At 39.0% G+C, this 18,505-nt stretch overlaps 1 protein-coding gene across 2 annotated transcripts; it reads right to left on the bottom strand.

Moving 5' to 3' along the window:
- Positions 1–15,418: 15,418 nt before the first annotated feature.
- RETNLB (resistin like beta) lies at positions 15,419–17,388 on the bottom strand. 2 transcript variants are annotated; one of them, XM_032465115.1, is made up of 4 exons: positions 17,369–17,388; positions 16,784–16,935; positions 16,282–16,362; positions 15,419–15,674 (listed from the first exon to the last, which is right to left on the bottom strand). In XM_032465115.1, the coding sequence occupies exons 2-4, from the start codon at positions 16,908–16,910 to the stop codon at positions 15,547–15,549; spliced, it is 336 nt and encodes a 111-aa protein (XP_032321006.1). In that variant the 5' UTR covers positions 16,911–16,935; positions 17,369–17,388; the 3' UTR covers positions 15,419–15,546. The 2 variants fall into 2 exon arrangements, with proteins under 2 accessions (XP_032321006.1, XP_006192359.1); XM_006192297.3 differs by lacking the exon at positions 17,369–17,388 and adding an exon at positions 17,112–17,194.
- Positions 17,389–18,505: the final 1,117 nt, after the last annotated feature.

Below are 18,505 nucleotides of genomic sequence, written 5' to 3' on the forward strand. Positions count from 1 at the left end.
GTCTCCACCACAAAACTATTGGAAGTAATAAATGAATTCAGCAATATTTCAGGATACAAGATTAATAGACAGTAATCTCTCACATTTCTCTACACTAATGAAATATTAGAAACATAAAGTAAAAAAAAAAAAAATTCCTAGGAATAAGCTTAACCAAGGAGGTGAAAGACCTATATGCCAAAACCTATAGAACACTGACGAAATTAGAGATAAATCAAAGCAATGGAAAGGCAGCCCACGATATCACATTGGAAGAATTAATATTATTAAAATGGCCATATTACCCAAAGCAACCTATAGATTTAATGCAATCCCTATCAAAATACCCAGGACATTTCCCACAGAACTAGAACAAGTAAGCCTAAAATTCATATAGAACCAGAAAAGATCCTGAATTGCCAAGGAATCCTGAGAAAACAGAACAAAGCTGGAGGTACAACCCTTTCAGACTTCAGATTATACTACAAAGCTACAATAATCAAAACAGCATGGTACTGAAAAAAAAAAAAAACAGACACATAGATCAATGGAACAGAATAGAGAGCCTAGAAATAAACCCATGCACCTCTGGTCAATTCAACTATGACAAAGGAAGCAAGAATACACAATAGAGAGAAGATAGTCATTCCAACAAGTGGTGCAGGGAAAACTGGACAGCTGCATGTGAAACAATGAGATTAGAACATTCCCTCACACCATATAGAAAAATAAACTCAAAATGGTTTCAAGTCCTAAATGTAAGACCATAAATCATAAAACTCCTAGAAGAGAACATAGGCAAAGCCCTCTTTGACATAAATCGTAGCAATATTTTCTTGGATCAGTTTCCCAAGGCAAAAGAAGCAAATGCAAAAATAAACAAATTGGGTGTAATTAAGTGTGAAAGCTTTTGCACAGTAAAAGAAACCAGAAACAAAACAAAAAGACAACATACAGAATGGGAGAAAATATTTACAAGTGATACAACTGACAAGGGGTTAATTTATAAAACATACAAACAACTCATACAACTCAACATCAAAAAAATTCAAACAGCCCAATGTCTGTAGAAACTAAAGTGACATAAAGAAGACATAAAGATGGATAACAAGCATATGAAAAGTTGCTCAACATGGCTAATTATTAAAGAAATACAAATCAAAACCACAATGAGGTATCACCTCACATCTGTCAGAATAGCTATCATCAAAAAATCTACAAATAACAAATGATGTGGAGGAATGGGAACCCTCATACATTGCTGATGAGAATATAAATAGGTGTAGCCTTTATGGAAAACAGTATGGAAACTCCTTAAAAAATAAAAATAGAACTACCATATGATCCAGCAATTCCACTGCTGGGTATATACCCAGAAAAAGCAAAATCCCTCATTTGAAAAGATAAAAGCACCCCAGTGTTCATAGCAGCACTATTTACAATAGCCAAGACATGGAAGCAAACCAAGTGCCCATCAACAGATGATTGGATTAAGATGATGTGGTACACACACACACACACACACACACACACACACACACACACACACACAATTGTATATTATTCAGTCATAAAAAGTATGAAATACTGCCATTTGCAGCAACATTGATGGGCCTAAGTAACATTATGCTTAGTGAAATAAGTCAGAGAAAGAAAAACACTATATATCACTTACATGTGGAATCTAAAAAATAATACAAATGAATGTGTATGCAAAATAGAAACAGACTCACAGATACAGAAAACAAATTTCTGATTACCAAAGGGGAGAGGGAAGGGAAGAGAAAAAATTTGAAGGTATGGGATTAACAGATATAAACTACTATATATAAAATAGATAGACAACAAGATACAGTGTACAGCACAGAGAATTATACTCATTATCATGTAATAACCTATAATGAAGTATAATCTGCAAAAATACTGAATCACTATGCTGTATACCTGAAACTAACATGATATTGTAAATCAACTATATGTCAATAAAAAATTACAATGGAAATCAATGAAAAGGAAAACCACAAAGAAAAATCAATAAAGCTTGAAGCTATTTCTTTAAGAAGATCAATAAAATTGATAAAACTCTAGCCAGAGTGATCAGAAAAATAAAGAGAAGACAGATTATCAATATCAGGAATGAAAGAGGTAACATCACTATAGTTTCTACAGATATTAATCAATAATAAGAGAATAATAGGAACAAATTTATGCTAATAAATTCAACAACTTAGATGAAGTGGACACATTTCTCAAAAGGCAAAACAACAAAACTTACTCAAGAAAAGAATATATCACCTGAATAGCCCTATATCTATTTTTAAATATTAAATTTATAGTTAAAATTTTTTTCCACCAAGAGAACTCCAGGCCTGTGTGACTTCACTTGGGAATTCTATTAAATATTTAAGAAGAAATAATACCATTTATACACAAACTATTCCAGAAAATTGAAGAGTGAACCCTTCTGAATTTATCCTGTGAGGTGAGAATCATTCTGATACCAAAGCCAGATAAAGGCACTTCAAGAAAATTATAGACCAATGTCCCTCATGAATATAGATGCAAAAGTTAACATTTTAAGAAATGTAATGCAACAATATATAAAAAGGGTAATGCATCATGACCAAATGGGGTTTATCCCAGGAATGCAATGTTGAGTTAGCATTTTAAAATCAGTGTAATTCATCCTATTAACAGACAAGAAGAAAACCCATATGATCATCCCACTGCAGAAAAAGCATTTGACAAAAGCCAACATCCATTCTTGATAAAAACACTCAACAACTAGAAGTAGAAGAAAACTTACTGAATCTGATAAAAATCATCTATTAAAAAACCCTACAGTTAACACCAAGTGGTGAAAGACTAAATGTTTTTCCACTATGTTCTGGAACAAGGCAAGGATGTCATAACTTCTATTCAACATTGTATTGAATGTTCTAGTGAGTGAAACAAAGCAGAAGGAGGAGGAGGAGCAGCAGCATCTTGGAAAGGTAGAAGTAAAACCCTCTTTGTACACAGATGACATTATTGTCTTTGTAGAAAATCTGAAGGAATCTGCAAATAAACTATTGAGTTGAGCAGGTTCGTGGGATACAAGATAAACATACAAAAATCTATTATATTTCTATACAATAGCAATAAAATTAGAAATTGAAAAAATATATTTACAATGACATCAAAATATATAAAATACTTAGTAGTAAATCTGACAAAAGATGTGCAAGACTTTGACAATTAAAACTAAATGCACTGCTGAGAGAAATTAAGAAGACCTAAATATGCAAAGAGAACTACCATCTTCATGGATTGGAACACTCAGTATTGTTAAGGTCTCACTTCTCCCCAAGTTGATGTATAAATTCAACACAATCCCCATTAAAATCCAAACAGACTTTTTTTTGGTAGACATTTACAAACTAGTTGTAAATTTCATTTGGAAAGCCAAAGGACCTAGCATAGGCAAAACAACATTGAAGAAGAACAAAGCTGGATAATTTTCACTACCTGAAGTCTACACTAATTTTAAAATTATAGTAATCAAGACAGTAAGGTAGTATGTCAAGAAAGAAGAATACATCAGTGGGAACAGAATAGAATCCAGAGATTAAACCCTTACATACATGAACAACTGGTCTTTGCCAAAATTTAAAGGCAATCAGTGGAAAACGTTAGTGTTTTCAACAAGTGGTACTGGAACAATTAAAATATCCAAATAGAAAAATAAGCTTTGATCCATGCCTTGCATCTTACATTGGGCCATAGATCTCAATGTATAATTTTAAACTATAAAACTTCTAGAAGAAAATGTGGAAGAAATGTTTTGTGTCCTTGGGTTAGGCAAAGTGTTCTTAAGATAAGGCAATCCACAAAAGGAGAAACTGATAAATTGGACTTCATCTGAAAGTAACAACTACTCTTCAAAAGATGCTGTTAAGAGAATAAAAAGGCAAGCCACAGACGGGGGAAAGTATTTTCAAATCACATAAATTACATTTATCCAGTACATACACAGTAACAGAAAGACAAACAACTCCATAAAATTGGGCAACAAATTAGAACAGATATATATGTATGTGCATACACAGTCCAAATGAATATACAAAAAGATGCTCAATATTACTAGTCATCTGGAAAATACAAATTAAAACTACAATGAGATGCCACTGTACATTTATGAAAATATCTAAAATTAAAAAGATTAAACACACCAAGTGTTGGTAGGTATGTGGAGCATACAGAACTCTCAGATGCTGCTTTCAGGAAAAAAAATTTTGTTTGAAATTTTCTTATGAAGTTTAATATACCTTCTATATGACCCAGCCATTCCACTTCTAGGTATTTATCCAAGAGGAATGGAAGGCTTGTACATGAATAGAAGTTCTATTTGTGTTACCCCTAAACTGAAAGTAACCCAAACACCCCCTGAGCTGTTTTTACTCACAACACTTCTGACACAAAATGTATGTATGTATGTATGTGTGTGTGTGTGTTTCTCTACACCAACAATCAGTTCTTCAACTCTCCAGACACCTACTGGGTGTCCAACCATTCAGTTCAATTCTGACACGAACTACCTGGAGTTAGCACAGACCTCATAGATTAAGGGCTCAGACCCACATGACTGCACCCACCTCATGCCAATCACAAGTCCCAGGACTCCCATATTTCTCACTGACTATAAATCTGGGGTTTCCATGACTCCTTCTTCAGGGTCAATAATTTGCTAGGATGGTGCACAGAATTCAGGAAAGCTCTTTCCTTACTATTATTACCAGTTTGTTATAAGCAATCCAACTCAGGAACAGCTAAAGGGAAGAGATGAATAGGGCAAGTACGGAGGAGGAGCAAGGAGCTTCTATGTCCTTTCTGTGCGTGTTACCCTCTGATGTGTTCACCAACTTGGAAGCTCTCTGAACCCGTTATTTAGGGGATTTTATGTAGGTCCCATTATGTAGGCATGATTGATTAAATCAGTGGCTATCAGTAATTCAATCTCCATCCATTTCCCATCCCTGAAGAAATGGGGTCTGGGCATTGAAAATTCCAACATGCCTTGGTCTTTCTGGCAACCAGCCACCAACCTAAAGCTATCAAGGGGCCCTTCAGCCAACAATTGTCTCATTAGCATACCAAAGATCTTATCACTCAGAGAATTCCAAGGGTTTTAGGGGTTCTATGTCAGGACCTAGAGACAAAGACTAAATATATATTTCTTATTATCACAACCACTCACCATGTAAATGGATGAAAAATAAAAAGAATAAACATTTGATACCTACAACAGTTTGGTTGATCTCAAAATAATTATGCCAATTGAAAAAAGCCAGACAAAAATGTAATATATATGATATGATTCCATTTGTATAAAATTCTAGAAAATGGAAACTTATTTACATTGACAGGGAGTAGGGAGGAACAGGAAGGGGTTATTACAAAGAAGCACAAAGAAAAATTTGAGGGGTGGCAGATATGATCATTATCTGACTGTGGTGATGGTTTCATAAGTACGTACACTTACCAGTACTTATCAAATTGTATGCTTTATATATGTGTGGCTTACTGTATGTCAATTATACCTCAGTTAAGCTTTTTTCTTTTTTAAGGTGAGTACTAGATTTCACATAGCAGTGTGGTCATTACCTCCAAAGGAGGCTGCATGAGTCAACTGGAGTAAAGACAAGTCAGATAAGGTCCTACCCAGGAGCTGGGTGGATCTGGGCTCCTCTAGTTTTCTACTGATTTTATCCTTAAAAAGTTTCGATTTTGGATCTTTCCCCACAGTCCCTTTGTTAGAGCAGGCAGATAGCTAGATATGAGCAGAGAAAGGCGGACGCAGGGCAAATGCAGGAAACCATACATCATGTAAGCACCAGGGTTCCCAGGGTAGAGAAAGAAAAGCAGGAACCGCTGTGCTGATGAGTGATCGCAACTTTGGGGCTGATAAGCAGCCCAGGAGCCAACAAAGAACGGTGGAAAACGGCAGGAATCTCCAGTGTTCGAATGTAACCTTTTCCTTATTATGCCCTCTTTACAATAAAGTTAGCCTTGCAGATTAGAAGTACCCATCATGCACCGATACCATGACACTTCCAATCCAGACCAAATAAAGACAAACCCCCCTGCCCTTTGGGAAGGTGGAGTTGGGGTGAAAATCAGGGAATACGACCCCAAACCCTTCCCTCCCCAATGAATATTCCGCCCATTTATTTTTACAACCTATGTAACCAACTTGCCAAAGAAACTCAGGGCAGCTGCTCACCTGAGGCTGCCTACTCTCCCCTTGCGAGTGTATTATCCATTACTTAATAAATCCTCACTTTAATTTTTTTAACCTTCGCGTCTTGTCTCTGAATTCTTTCTGGGACAGGACGAGAACCTGGAACACTGGCTACATCCACTGACAGTTCTATGACACTCATAGAATGACGCTGGAATTGGCAATCACCCTATTTCTACCTATTCCCCATGAAACTGCTCCCACTTAGAAAAACTGAATCTATCCAGGAGGCACAGCAGGAGGGGGCAGTGGTACCCAGGGAGGGGAGCATAATATAACAGAGCCTGAGCTTTGGTGTGGGATGAACACCATTCACTAGCTACATAACCCTGGGCAAATCACTTTACCTCTCTGCACCTCTCTGAATTTTCTCATTTCAAAAATATTTAACAATTCCTACCTGATAGAGTTGTCTTGAAGGCATATGTAAAAGGATGAAATGATATCTGGCCGAAGGAGGAGTTCAATAAGAAATGCCTCTCTCTTTTCTGCTGTTGTTTGAGGATTCTCCTTAAGCCAGTGATTCTGCGCATTCCCATCTTCACGTGCTTTCAGGACGCCAGTCAAAGCCTCAGGTGTAAACTGTAAATGAGGTTCTATGTTAGTGGGTCTCAAGCATGGCTCTGTATTAGAATCTCCTGGGGAGATAAAAACAACAGCAAAATACCTGATGCCCAGGTTCTGCTCCTAGAGGTTCTGACTTGAGTCTGTGGTGCAATTGGGCATTGGGATATTTAAAAGCTTCCCAAGAGATGTTAATAAGGGGCCAAGGCTGTGAAACACTGTTCTAATGCTTCTCAGGCTTTAATGTGCATTGAATCACTGGGGATCTTGTTAAAATTCAGATTCTTATTCTGTAGGTTTGTGATTCTACTTTTCTAATAAGCTCCCAGAGGATGCTGATGCTCTTAGTCCTAGGATGACACTTTGAGTAAAAAGACTAAACCCCAGCTGAGCATCGGAATCGCATAGAGATCTTTTAAAGCTGAAGGTTCCCAGGTCCTGCCCTTGGATGAGGCCCACAGCCCATGCATGTTTATAGGTCAGCCAGATAAGTCTATGTGCTTCTTTTACTGAGAACCATGAATCTAGTCTGACCTTTCACACTCGAGGACACTGTATGCCCAAGAAGCCGTGTGACCTCTGTCCTGATGTAAATTTCTGCCAGGAATGTTCATTAGTGAATGAAACATATTTTCAATGGGGACATTTTCTGGTGTGTAGGTTTCCAGTGCTGATTGGGAACTGCAATCTGCAGTGTGAGTCGAATGTGATGGTTTCATTAACACACAGCTCAGAACCTCGCCGAGAAGCAGCCTGTGTGATGAATGGGGTCCCGGGTTCTACTTGAAGCATTATCACATAATATATCAGTTTTATGTCAAATGAACTGATGGTTTTATGGCCTTTCCATTCAATTTGATAGGCTCCTTGTCACTGGCTCTTTTTAATATGGCTAGAGGGCATTTTTTGGTGGTGATGACATAGTGATTTATAAAACCCACTTCATGCATCAGCCACACATATGTAAATCAGACACATTTCATTCTGGAAAAAATTGTCATTGCCATCGTGTGATAAATAGGTGCATATTCAATGAGCAAGCATCCATCAAGACACAGATTTGAATTCATTTTTCTATATACCATACAACCAAACAATTAGCACTATGCCTGGGATATAGTCTTGCAATGCAGGATTCTTCTAAATGGGAGACATACAGTAACTGAGCTCAGTGCCAACTTGACCCTCATCGTGCTAGAGCAAGGTGGCTGGGGACTCAGTTGGAGACACCAGAGCATCAGCTGGAGGTGGGAGAGGAAGAAGAAAGGAAACATTTCTTTTTTTTTTTTTTAACTCTAAATTCCAAGATTGCTGCAGAACTTAATATTCCTAATCTTATTTAGTCCTCAGACATGCTGCAAGGTGGAAATTATTATCTACATCTTAAAGACAAGAAAACTCAAAAGCCCATGCTCCTCCTGCTGCACTACAGTGCAGTCTCAAAGCAGGAGCAGCACCTGCAGGTCAGTGGAAGTGAATTGTTGCTGTGATACCAGCTTTGCCGAGACCAGACTCCAGCTGTCAGCAGCTGTACCTGCCATCTGCTTCCAGTACCCAGCCTTAAATCTGTAGAGAAGCAACATCAGAGGTGCCAGTGATAAAATGTGAAGGTTTGAAAACACACACACCCACTCTAACTGATGAGCTACTAGCGTGAAATAAAATTGTAACTAAATTTAAAACCTCCTAGAAATAATTGGCAACAGAAATGCATGAAGTAAATCTGAAAGAAATATATTTTACTTCCTAAGTATTTGTGACATTTTTTTTGGAGGGAGGCTTATGTAGGGGAGCAAAATTTGCCACCCAAAATATGTCACTTTGGCATGAAGATTATTGGGGCTGATTATGTTCTAAGAACAAAAGACTCTGGAATACTTTCTTTTTACCTCCCCCTTGACTGCCTAAAAGAATTTAGATGAAGAACCTGGTCCAGGAAGAACACTGTCACCAGAGATCTCCACCCAGAATACAAGCTAGGAGTGGTAGGGGAAACGCAGCAGGGCCTGGAGACCAAGGTCCTCTCTGTGTCCCATTGTCTCTGCAGGGCCCAGCAAACATTTGTTTTTCCACCTCCATGTGAATTTTCTTCCTTCCCTTTGAAGTCCCAATATCCCATTCCCTTCTTCTCTCAGTGTCATACAAGCCTCAATTGCTAACTTGTCCCAGGTTCTCATTTTTCTTGTGGGGCTTCTTATGTTTGTAATTTTATTTGATATTTTCCTGTTAATCTGTCTCATGTCAATTTATGATTTTCATTGTCACCTTTTTGCTTGATTGTAGTTAATTTTTTAAATGATTAAGACGTTTTACTTAGGTAGAAAGAAAATATCAATGATAGATTATTTTTAGACTCTATAGAGAGGGACTGGGGCTGCTTCCCATGTGAAGAATGGCTGATGGCCAACCCAGACAGGTGCTGATCTGACACCTGTGCATGTGCATCTCAGAGGAAGAAGCAGACTCAAGCGCAGCATGGGTTGGCAGGGGGCTAGAAGGAGCTGCGGGAAGGCTGGGAGGTAACAGAATCAAAGAGGGAAAGAGTCAGCGAGGTAGGGGGGAACCCAATTCATTGAAAACTTAAATAATCAAGGGACAGAATCAATCCTTCTTAATGACTATGAAGATAATATTCCTGTTTAATATGCCTTTGGATTATTGAATAGGTCAGCTCAAGGCAGGAGGATGGTGTCCTGTGATCTACGGGCCTTGTTAAATATCACTGGAATCAATTGTTTTTATCAGAAGTTGACACATCTCTAGAATGTGATTCACATATCACACAGAAACTTGTGGTTTCTTAGCCTTAATAAAAATTCTAAGACAAAGGGAAATAAATTTCAAATACCATGATTTTTTCTAACATTTAGGTGTTTGCTTTTTACTCCTCACATTGGTTATAGAGGACTTTTTTTTTTTTGAAGTATAGTCAGTTTACTATGTTGTGCCAATTTCTGGTGCACAGCATGATAGTTCAGTCATACATATACATACATATATTTGTTTTCATATTCTTTTTCATTATAGGTTACTACAAGATATTGAATATAGTTCCCTGTACTATACAGTATAAACTTACTGTTTATCTATTTTATATATAGTAGTTAGTATCTGCAAATCTCAAACTCCCAATTTATCCCTTCCCACCCCCTTCCTCCACTGGTAACCATAAGTTTGCTTTCTATGTCTGTGAGTCTGTTTCTGTTTTGTAAATAAGTTCATTTGTATTATTTTTTTTATTAAGTTGGGTGAGCTGTTTATATATTTTGGAAATTAAGCCCTTGTCAGTCTCATCTTTTGCAAATATTTTCTCCCATTCCGTAGGTTGTCTTTTTGTTTTGCTTGTGGTTTCCTTTGCTGTGCAAAAGCTTAGAAGTTTAATTAAGCCTCATTTGTTTATTTTTGCTTTTCTTTCTATTGCCTAGGTAGACTTCCCTAGGAGAACATTACTAAGATTTATGTCAGATAATGGTTAGAGGACTTTTTGATGGTGATTCTGTGCAGAGAAGCATTAGTAAAACACAAAGGAAAATGATTAAGTTTAGGTCACTAAGACAAATAGTGGTTTCCTCTCTTGTTTGTCTGTAACCCCACTGCAAAAAAAAAAAAAAAAATTCATGAAGAGACAGAAGCTCTCATTTTCTCTGAAATGAGAGTCACATTTAAGGCCATTTAAGTTTTCATCAATAAATGGAAAATCTACAAATATTTTGAAAAATGTTTAAAAAGAGTAATAGAGGCACTGAAAGTGTCTGTTTCCTCACAGATTCACATCTGCACTAGAGAACCCTACTCTTTCCATCTTTGCCAATCTGATAAATGAAACTGTTATTTTAATTTGCTTTTAATTACTAGCGAGGCCAAAAGCCTATTGTCAAGACAGGTACTTTTCCATTTTGTAGTCACTCCTGCAGCATCCTTGTTTGTACGTTAATGACAGTAGAAATCACAGAGAATGAACTAGCATGAATCACAACATTACGTTCAATTCAACATCTATTATGTACCTTCTATGTGCTTCACTGTTAAGTTTTTCTTCTCCAGAAGACAGTGAACTCCTAGATGAGAGATTTTACTTTGTTCATCACATCCAGCAAGTCCCACTTTCTTTCGGACTGTAAGACAGATAAAGTCACGTATGGAGGGCTTGCAGTCTATCAGAAGAGAAAGGAGTGTGGCCTGGCCCCCAGCAGGATGACTGCATTTGCTTTCCCAGGTGTGCTGGTGCTTTGTCCCCACCCTTTACCCCTCCGCTATGGGACCAGGAACCAAGAGAGTTAAAGTAACTTGCTCAAAGCCAAAAAGGAATTCATAGCAGAGCAGGGACTAGAACTCAGGTCTTCTTTCCCGTCGCTCTGTCATTAGCACTATGTTGCCTCAGATCTAAACTCAAATGATGGCTTTTTATTTCGAACTTGCTCTTGATTTTTCACTGCAGTTACTGCCGTTGGGTTGATTGTAGCTCTCCAAGTAGATTTTTAGACCTCCAGAAAAGGAGTCACTCCGTCCTCTGCTGATTCTTCCATCTATCGTGCCTAACATGGGGCTGCCAGTCTAGAACGTTGCTTGGGGGAGGCTGTGTCTAGAACGTGTTTAATAAGAACACTCGGAGATTATTTGTTATATGCTATAGCTTATCTTAAATTTTAAAGGAAGTGGGTTTTTCTCCTTCCTTCCTCTAAAGCATTTCTTTAATAGTCACTGAGTGATTTGGAGTGCGTTCAGTTTGGTCTGAGCTTCATTTGGTGATTTTTAAATTTTTTACTTTTGCCATGATTAAAGTCTATAGTAATTTCTCCTTAGAGAACAATTGATTAAAAAAAAATTCCTCATTCCTTTCCAGTCACCAATTAGAAAGCTTAATCTAAAATGAAAAAAATTTTTTTTTACCATAACCAACACTAACAAGCAATTCCCATTTCATCTAACATGGTGGTAAGAACCTACATTTAAATCACCATGGGATGTTACATTCTTGAAGGAGGAAAGAGAAAGCTAAAAACCACCAGTGAGAAGTTAAAAAATCCTGCTAATCACAATTGCTTTCCTGAGGGGAGGAAAAGAAATCACCCCCCTTAAAGCCACCCAAAGCCAGCAAAACAAACTGTGACCAGACAGTGTCCTATCCACAGCACTCTCACTTCCTGTCTGGATTAGAAGACAGAGATTGTCGCCAGACCAAACACCCGGAACTGATTTAGAGTGGTCGGTGCTTCTTCAGCAGTCCCAATTATCACTGTTAGTTCTGGGATCTTCGCCATCACCTGGCCCTAGCTGATAAATAATACCATTATTCTTCTGCTCTCGAGCTCAGGTATAAGTCTCACTTAGGGGGAGCTTAGATTTATAAGTGATGTAACTTAGAATTCTAGGCTCGTAATTTAATGCTTCAGAAATGTCTTCTTTATCTTTTCCAGAATGATAAATGGGCAGATCCCTGGCACAGCTCCCCATCTGCTCACTCGATCTCCTTGCTTTTGATGAAGGCCTTATTATGCTGGATTCACTACTGTTTGTTGTAGAAAAAGCAATGATTTGGTGCAGACAAGAAAGGAAAGATTAATTTTAATGGCAGAGGAGAAGTGGTACTTTTGGCAAGATAAATAATACTCCAGAGTACTTAAGTTATAGCAGGCTTTGAATTGGTATTTTGGAAAATCATATTTTAAATATATTTAATTACATAAACAATTAAAGCTCATATTTATGTGATGTTTTACACATACTGTCTATTTAACACTTTCAACATCCCAATGTGGTGTGTATTATTATTATGCCCATTTTATAGACAGGCATAGAGAGATTATGCAACTCTCATGTTTATGCTTCTTCTTAACACTTAGGTGTTTGCTGTTTAATCCCCACATTGGCTATAGAGCAGTTTGGGGGTAGTGATTCTGAGCAGAGAAACATAAGAAAAAACACAAAGAAAAATGGTTCGTTCTAGGTCACTAAGGCAAATGGTGGCATCTTCTCATTGGCTCGCCTATAATCTCACTGCAAAGACCCCCAAAATGTCCAAGAAGAGGCAAAAGCTTTCATTTCTTTTGAGACAAGAGTCACAGGAACTATTTAAGTTTTCATCAATAAATGGGAAATCTTCAAATATTTTGAAAAAATTTAAAAAGAGTAATAGAGGCACTGAAAGTGGAAGGATAAATTCATCTTCAACCATCATTTGAGACCTGGGCCTGTGTGCCCACAAGTTCACCCAATTGGTGAGAAAATAAGAGCTCATGCTAACTGGGAGCCCACTATGCAAGAGGCTTTATACCAGTCAGTTTACTTAAATTGTTTCTCATCCTCACAACATCCTTCAGGTGGTTAAATCGATGTTGAGTTAGGTGTTACTAACTGTGCCATCAGTGTACCTGGGGCACCCCTTCCACCCAGCACTTACTGCCTTATTTTGAAATTAGATTGATGCCTTCTTGACAATTCGATGAATACCAAGAGCAGAAGCAGTATCTTCATCATTGTTGTACACCTAGATCTTGCCAAAATGTCTAGTACTTCATAGTTGCTAAATGAATGTGTATTAAAGAATATTTAGCAGCAGCATGGAAGGACCTAGAGATTATCATGCTAAGTGAAGTAAGTCAGGCAGACAAAGACCTGTAAAGGTGTCTAAGAAAGAGAATTTGGAGCTAAGAGGAGCAGGAGCACCATTATTGGCTTAAAGAATAATTTGTCTTTTGGGACTTGAAATTATTTTGAAATGAAGTTGCTGTTAATGCTGAGAAAGGGAAATTGGCCACTTAAGTGGGCAATGGACTACGTCAACTGGAGCTACAAAATCCAGCTTCTGCTTCTGCTGTTGCTTCTGCTGTTCTAATCTCTTTGGCCTCCATCTTCACTGTTTGGCTCTTTAATTTCAAAGAGGTGTCCTCTGATGTACAGCTATTTCTCCTACAGGCAACTTGAGAATGGGGCCCAGGGACCATGTAAAACATCTGTCCCTTGGTTACCAAGACTGAGGTAAAGAAAGAGGGACAGAAACCAAGAGAGGGAGCCGACTCAGAACTGGACTTCGTAGTAGATGAATTTATGGACAAGGCACTATTCTAAGCACTGGGGACGCAATGATATGCACATTAAATAAGGTCTCATCATTCCTGGGCCATATGTTCCAAGGGGGAAGATAGTTAATACATTAACAGATGAATATACACTATGATGTCAGAACTGTGAAGCATCATGGAAAAAAAACCAAAACAGGACAAAAGTTAGAGCCTGATATGAAGACGTCTCTGAAAAGGATTGAGGATTGGCATTGTGTCTGGGGAACCATGTAACTATCTGGGGGACACAGAGTAGGAAGGCCCTGAGGTGGGAGGGTGGCTATAACTTATAAGAACGCTGAGAATGCAGGTGTGGCCAGGGCAAAGTGAGCAAGGATCAGAAATGAGGTGGGAGAGATAGCCAGGGGCTGGATGCACGGTTTTCTGGGACATGATGAATACTTGGGATTCTACTGTATGTGTAATAAGAAGTCATTAGACTGTGTACTTTGGACAGGAAAGTGAAATGATTTGCTTTATATTTTAAGAGACTCACTCTAGTTACCATAAACAGAAGTACTGAGTGATTACGATGATTACTTGTACCCAACTGAATAAAGCATTTGTAACAAATTTTGATAAGTAATCAATAAACAAAATGGTACCTGTTGGAAATGTATTTCTTAAATGAGAGAGATGGAGCTGCTTTTTTCTTTCAAGCAGTTTATATACCCATAAATGAATAATCCCAGAGAGAGATAAATTTAGAGCCAATTATATTCCTATTTTTCTTTTCATAGTTATAAGCTTTGTGACATCTACTTCTCATAATTAAAGAGATAGGAGAGGAACATTTTTATAGTAATGTTCTTCAATCTTTAAAATTCCTTTTAAGCTATTTGTTAAAGATTACACTGCAATTTATTATTAAAATTATTGTAGATGGCCTGTCAATTGATAACTGGATTATGCCCTCCTTCAACATTGTGTCATAAACCAGAAGCCTCCCAACTTGTAAAAAGGACTTGTTACTCAGTAGTTGGATCCCTCAACATCGGTGCCAATATTTTGAATCCTTCCTTTGACATTTTGCAGATTTTTATACCCGCGGCAATGAGCCAAGTTAAGTTTCAATGACAGGGAAGGGCTGGTTTCTATTTTGTTATGGAGCAGAAGACGATGGCAAATTGCCACCCTGATCAAAGCAGATCTCTGGCACATAAGTCTAGGACAGAGTACATACACTAACCTGAAATCTAGAAATTGATTCTTTTAAAGCTGGGCTTGCCTGCCTACACCTTGAAAAGTCTGTCTGCCCACTGCTCCCGTTGGTGAGCTCATAAGGGTATGTGTGGTATTTCATTTCTCTGTACCTCTAGTCGAAGCCAAACGTCTGGCACAGAGTTGTCATCCTGTTGTTAAACAACGAGGGAAGTGGGGGCTGGAGTGTCAATCTCAGGTATTCCCATTCTCCCATATTTTTCCTAATCCTCGCTGAGATGGAGTAATTGGAATGTGGAAATATTTTCGGCCTAGAGGGGTACCAAGCCGTGGGTTATAACGTCAAAAACATAAACGCAGAAAGATGCAAAAAGTTGTTTTTATTACCCAAGGAGGAGAGTTGCAACCAATGAAAGGGACAGTTTGTGTCAGTTTTCCTGTTTGGCGTCATGGTTTCATTACAGTTACAGTCAAACAATTAGGTTTTCATTCTCCCCTTTCTCAGGTCAGGCGGCAGCAGCGAGCGGTGGTCCAGTCTCCTGGGTTACACTGGCAGTGGCACGTGGTTTCCTTCTGGACATCCCAGGAACCACAGCCATAGCCACAGGCACAGCCAGTGACAACAGTCCCTACATGGGCACACAGAACATAGACATCAGAACCTTTGCTTTTGAGAGGAGGGAAATCCTCCCAGAATCATCTTTTATCCTTATGCATCCCAGAGGTAGAGCTAGGTTTTGTGGGGTCGAAAACTAATTCAGTTTTAAAGGTCCTCTTTAAGGGAAAAAAAAAAAAATACAGACTACTGTAAAAAAATTTAAGTACGGGGTCATGGAAGAAACCCGCAGAAGTGAGAGGCCTGGGCATTTCTGATTTCTTAGGGTCATGAGAAATTTACTTTTGTGCTGGCCTTTAACCACCAAAACAGAACAGGGAAAGGAAGATGAAAGACAGGGGAAGTGGTAGTGGCAGGACCAGAACAGGACTATTGAAGGGAGGAAAGGCTGGGTATGCAGCCATGAAAGGAGGGTAGGAAGGGAAGAGGCAGAAACCCAAGATTCCTCAGTAGAATCCTTAAGCAAAATGAGAATAGGAAGGGATCTCTGGGAACAAAGAGTTCTGACTCAGCCTCAGGATAATACAAATGTCAGGTGGGGGAAGGTGGAGGTGTTGAGGGATAGACAGAGGAGGGCACGGGGCATCATACCCACCACTTCTCCTCATGGAGTTACTCACCTGCAGGGCAGGAAGACAATTTGCCTGAGTTCTTGACACTGATACATGAGATCGTCTTTTGGTGGGCAGAGGGATTGAGCTCTGAGTAGGAAGAAGGGACATTGCCCATTATCTCTGTCTCCCATCATCCCCTTCCAAATCCTCTTCTAATTCAGAGGTGAATTATTCACTAGCTTTTAAGGTTAAGTTTCTTCATTTGTAAGATGAAAGTAATAGTTGTACTTAATTTCTAAAGTGAAAATTAAGTGAAGTAACCTAAAGCTTTGTATTCAAGTTCATTCATAATGAGTGTTCATAATATAGGTATCCTCCTCCACTTCCTCCTTTCTCATCATCAACATTATCAACCTCATTATCATCAGACAAACCTGGATTTTTAGCCAAGAGTCCAAAAGTGATACAGGAGTGGAGCTAGAGAAGAAGTTAGGGCTTAGGAACAGAAGGCATGATCAGGGGCTATCCTCCCATCCCCTCCCCCACGCCGCTCAATCCCACACAGTACCTAGACCAATAAGAGCATCCTTTATCTTTTTATCTACAATGGAGTCTAAGGAATCATGAGCAACTCCTAGGATTATCAGCTGGAGAAGGGGGATGAGGATGAGAAGGAAGCAGGAGGTCCTCTTCATCCTGTAGAAATGCCGTGCCCTGGGACTGGGAGAAAAGATGGAAAGAAACAGATCTCAGAGCTCCAGCATGGTTGGGAAAGAAGAGAATGTGAAGTCTCAAGAGAGGACAGATGGAGGAACATCAGTGTCAGTACAGAGGAGCCTGGAGCTCTCTAAGCAGTTTGGAGAATCAGGGAGCATGGGTGCAGAGCACTTACTCACCGAAAAGGTCAGGAAAGGTCTGCAGAGACTGGTCAGGTAAGGGTGTTTTATACCCCGTGATATTGACATGGGCACCCCTTAACACACAAGCATCCACCCACATACAAACACACTCCCCAGTAAATTTCTAAAGAACTGCCTCTTGGCATATGGCACACAAGCATGGTAAACTTCAGTGTGTCCGAGACAAGCAATAACTGCCTTTATTCTGGTTCTCTGCCAGGGGGAGACCACCTGCCTTTCTGTTCTTTCCTCACCTTTCTTCTTGGCAACCTGATACGGCCAACACCTGGGCCTTCTGTTGGTTGCCCCACACTGTGGGTCTCTTATCTGATCCTTCGTTGGGAGGAGGTGGCTCTATGGTCCGCTGAATGAGGGCGCTCCTTATCACCTGTTTAAACAGCATTTTATACTTGTCCTTGGCTAACCCCACCCATAGGAAAATAACAGAAAACCTGATTAACGCTGGTTTACAGACAAGGAAGCTTACTATTTACTTAACCAGAAGTGTGGTGCTTGATTCCAGGGTTCTTTTGGAAGCTTGACAGAGAATATTAGCAGTCTGATCTCTTCCCCTTTTTCTGTACTACCCTCAGTTTTTTGACTTGTCATCTTTTATCTTGTCTCCTCGTGGTCATAAGGTGGTGGGCAACACATCCTCACCTGAGACCCTGAGAAGGAAGGAAGGATTAGGGTAAGGCCATTCTCTTTGGAGGCTTTGCTTTTTTATTTTAGAAGCAAGATTTTCTCCTAGAGGATCAGGCAGATTTCTCCCTACACTTCATTGTTCATTCTGGGTCACAGGACCTCCTTTCCCACCGTGTGTGGCTGAGAAATTTAGTACTGCTCCACAATCCCTTATTCAAGATCCCTGGCCCAGATGTGTTTCAGAGCTCTGGATTTTTCAGATTTTAGAAGGTAAGAGAGTGCAAATTCTGTATATTTGGCTATACTTAGTACCAAGGAGGCCTGCAGCAGCATCCTGTAATAAAACACATTAATGTCTGCTGCAATAATGAATGAAAATTCACAAAATGGGGGATAAGGACCAAAAAGATCCTGACACCAAGGCTCTATCCAATTTTGCTGCCAAATGAGTTAGTCTCAAACTTGGGGAAACATTTTTAGACTTTTAGAGCCTTTTAGATTTGTTTTTTTTTTTAAAAGACTTTTATTTGGTGGTTGAGGGGGTAACTAGGTTTGTTTGCTTGTTTATTTATTTATATGGAGGTGCTGGGGATTGAACCCAGAAGCCCATGCATGCTAAGCACGCACTCTACCACTGAGCTATGCCCTCCCCACTAAAGCCTTTTAGATTTTGGAATATGGTAAAAGATGAGGACTTGTATATGGCCAAGAGGAGCAGGAGTGCTGTGATTCATCCTCCAGGACAG

This window comes from Camelus ferus, chromosome 1 (genome assembly GCF_009834535.1).
Source record: "Camelus ferus isolate YT-003-E chromosome 1, BCGSAC_Cfer_1.0, whole genome shotgun sequence".
NCBI lineage: Eukaryota > Metazoa > Chordata > Mammalia > Artiodactyla > Camelidae > Camelus > Camelus ferus.

Excerpts from the sequence above, each read along its gene's own strand:
- RETNLB (XM_032465115.1), bottom strand. The coding sequence starts at position 16,910 with ATGAAGAGGACCTCCTGCTTCCTTCTCATCCTCATCCCCCTTCTCCAG. Across the intron at positions 16,363-16,783 it reads GGATGCTCTTATTGGTCTAG|AGCTCAATCCCTCTGCCCAC; the intron begins GTACTGTGTGGG and ends CTTCCTACTCAG. Across the intron at positions 15,675-16,281 it reads ATTGTCTTCCTGCCCTGCAG|GGACTGTTGTCACTGGCTGT; the intron begins GTGAGTAACTCC and ends GTGCCCATGTAG.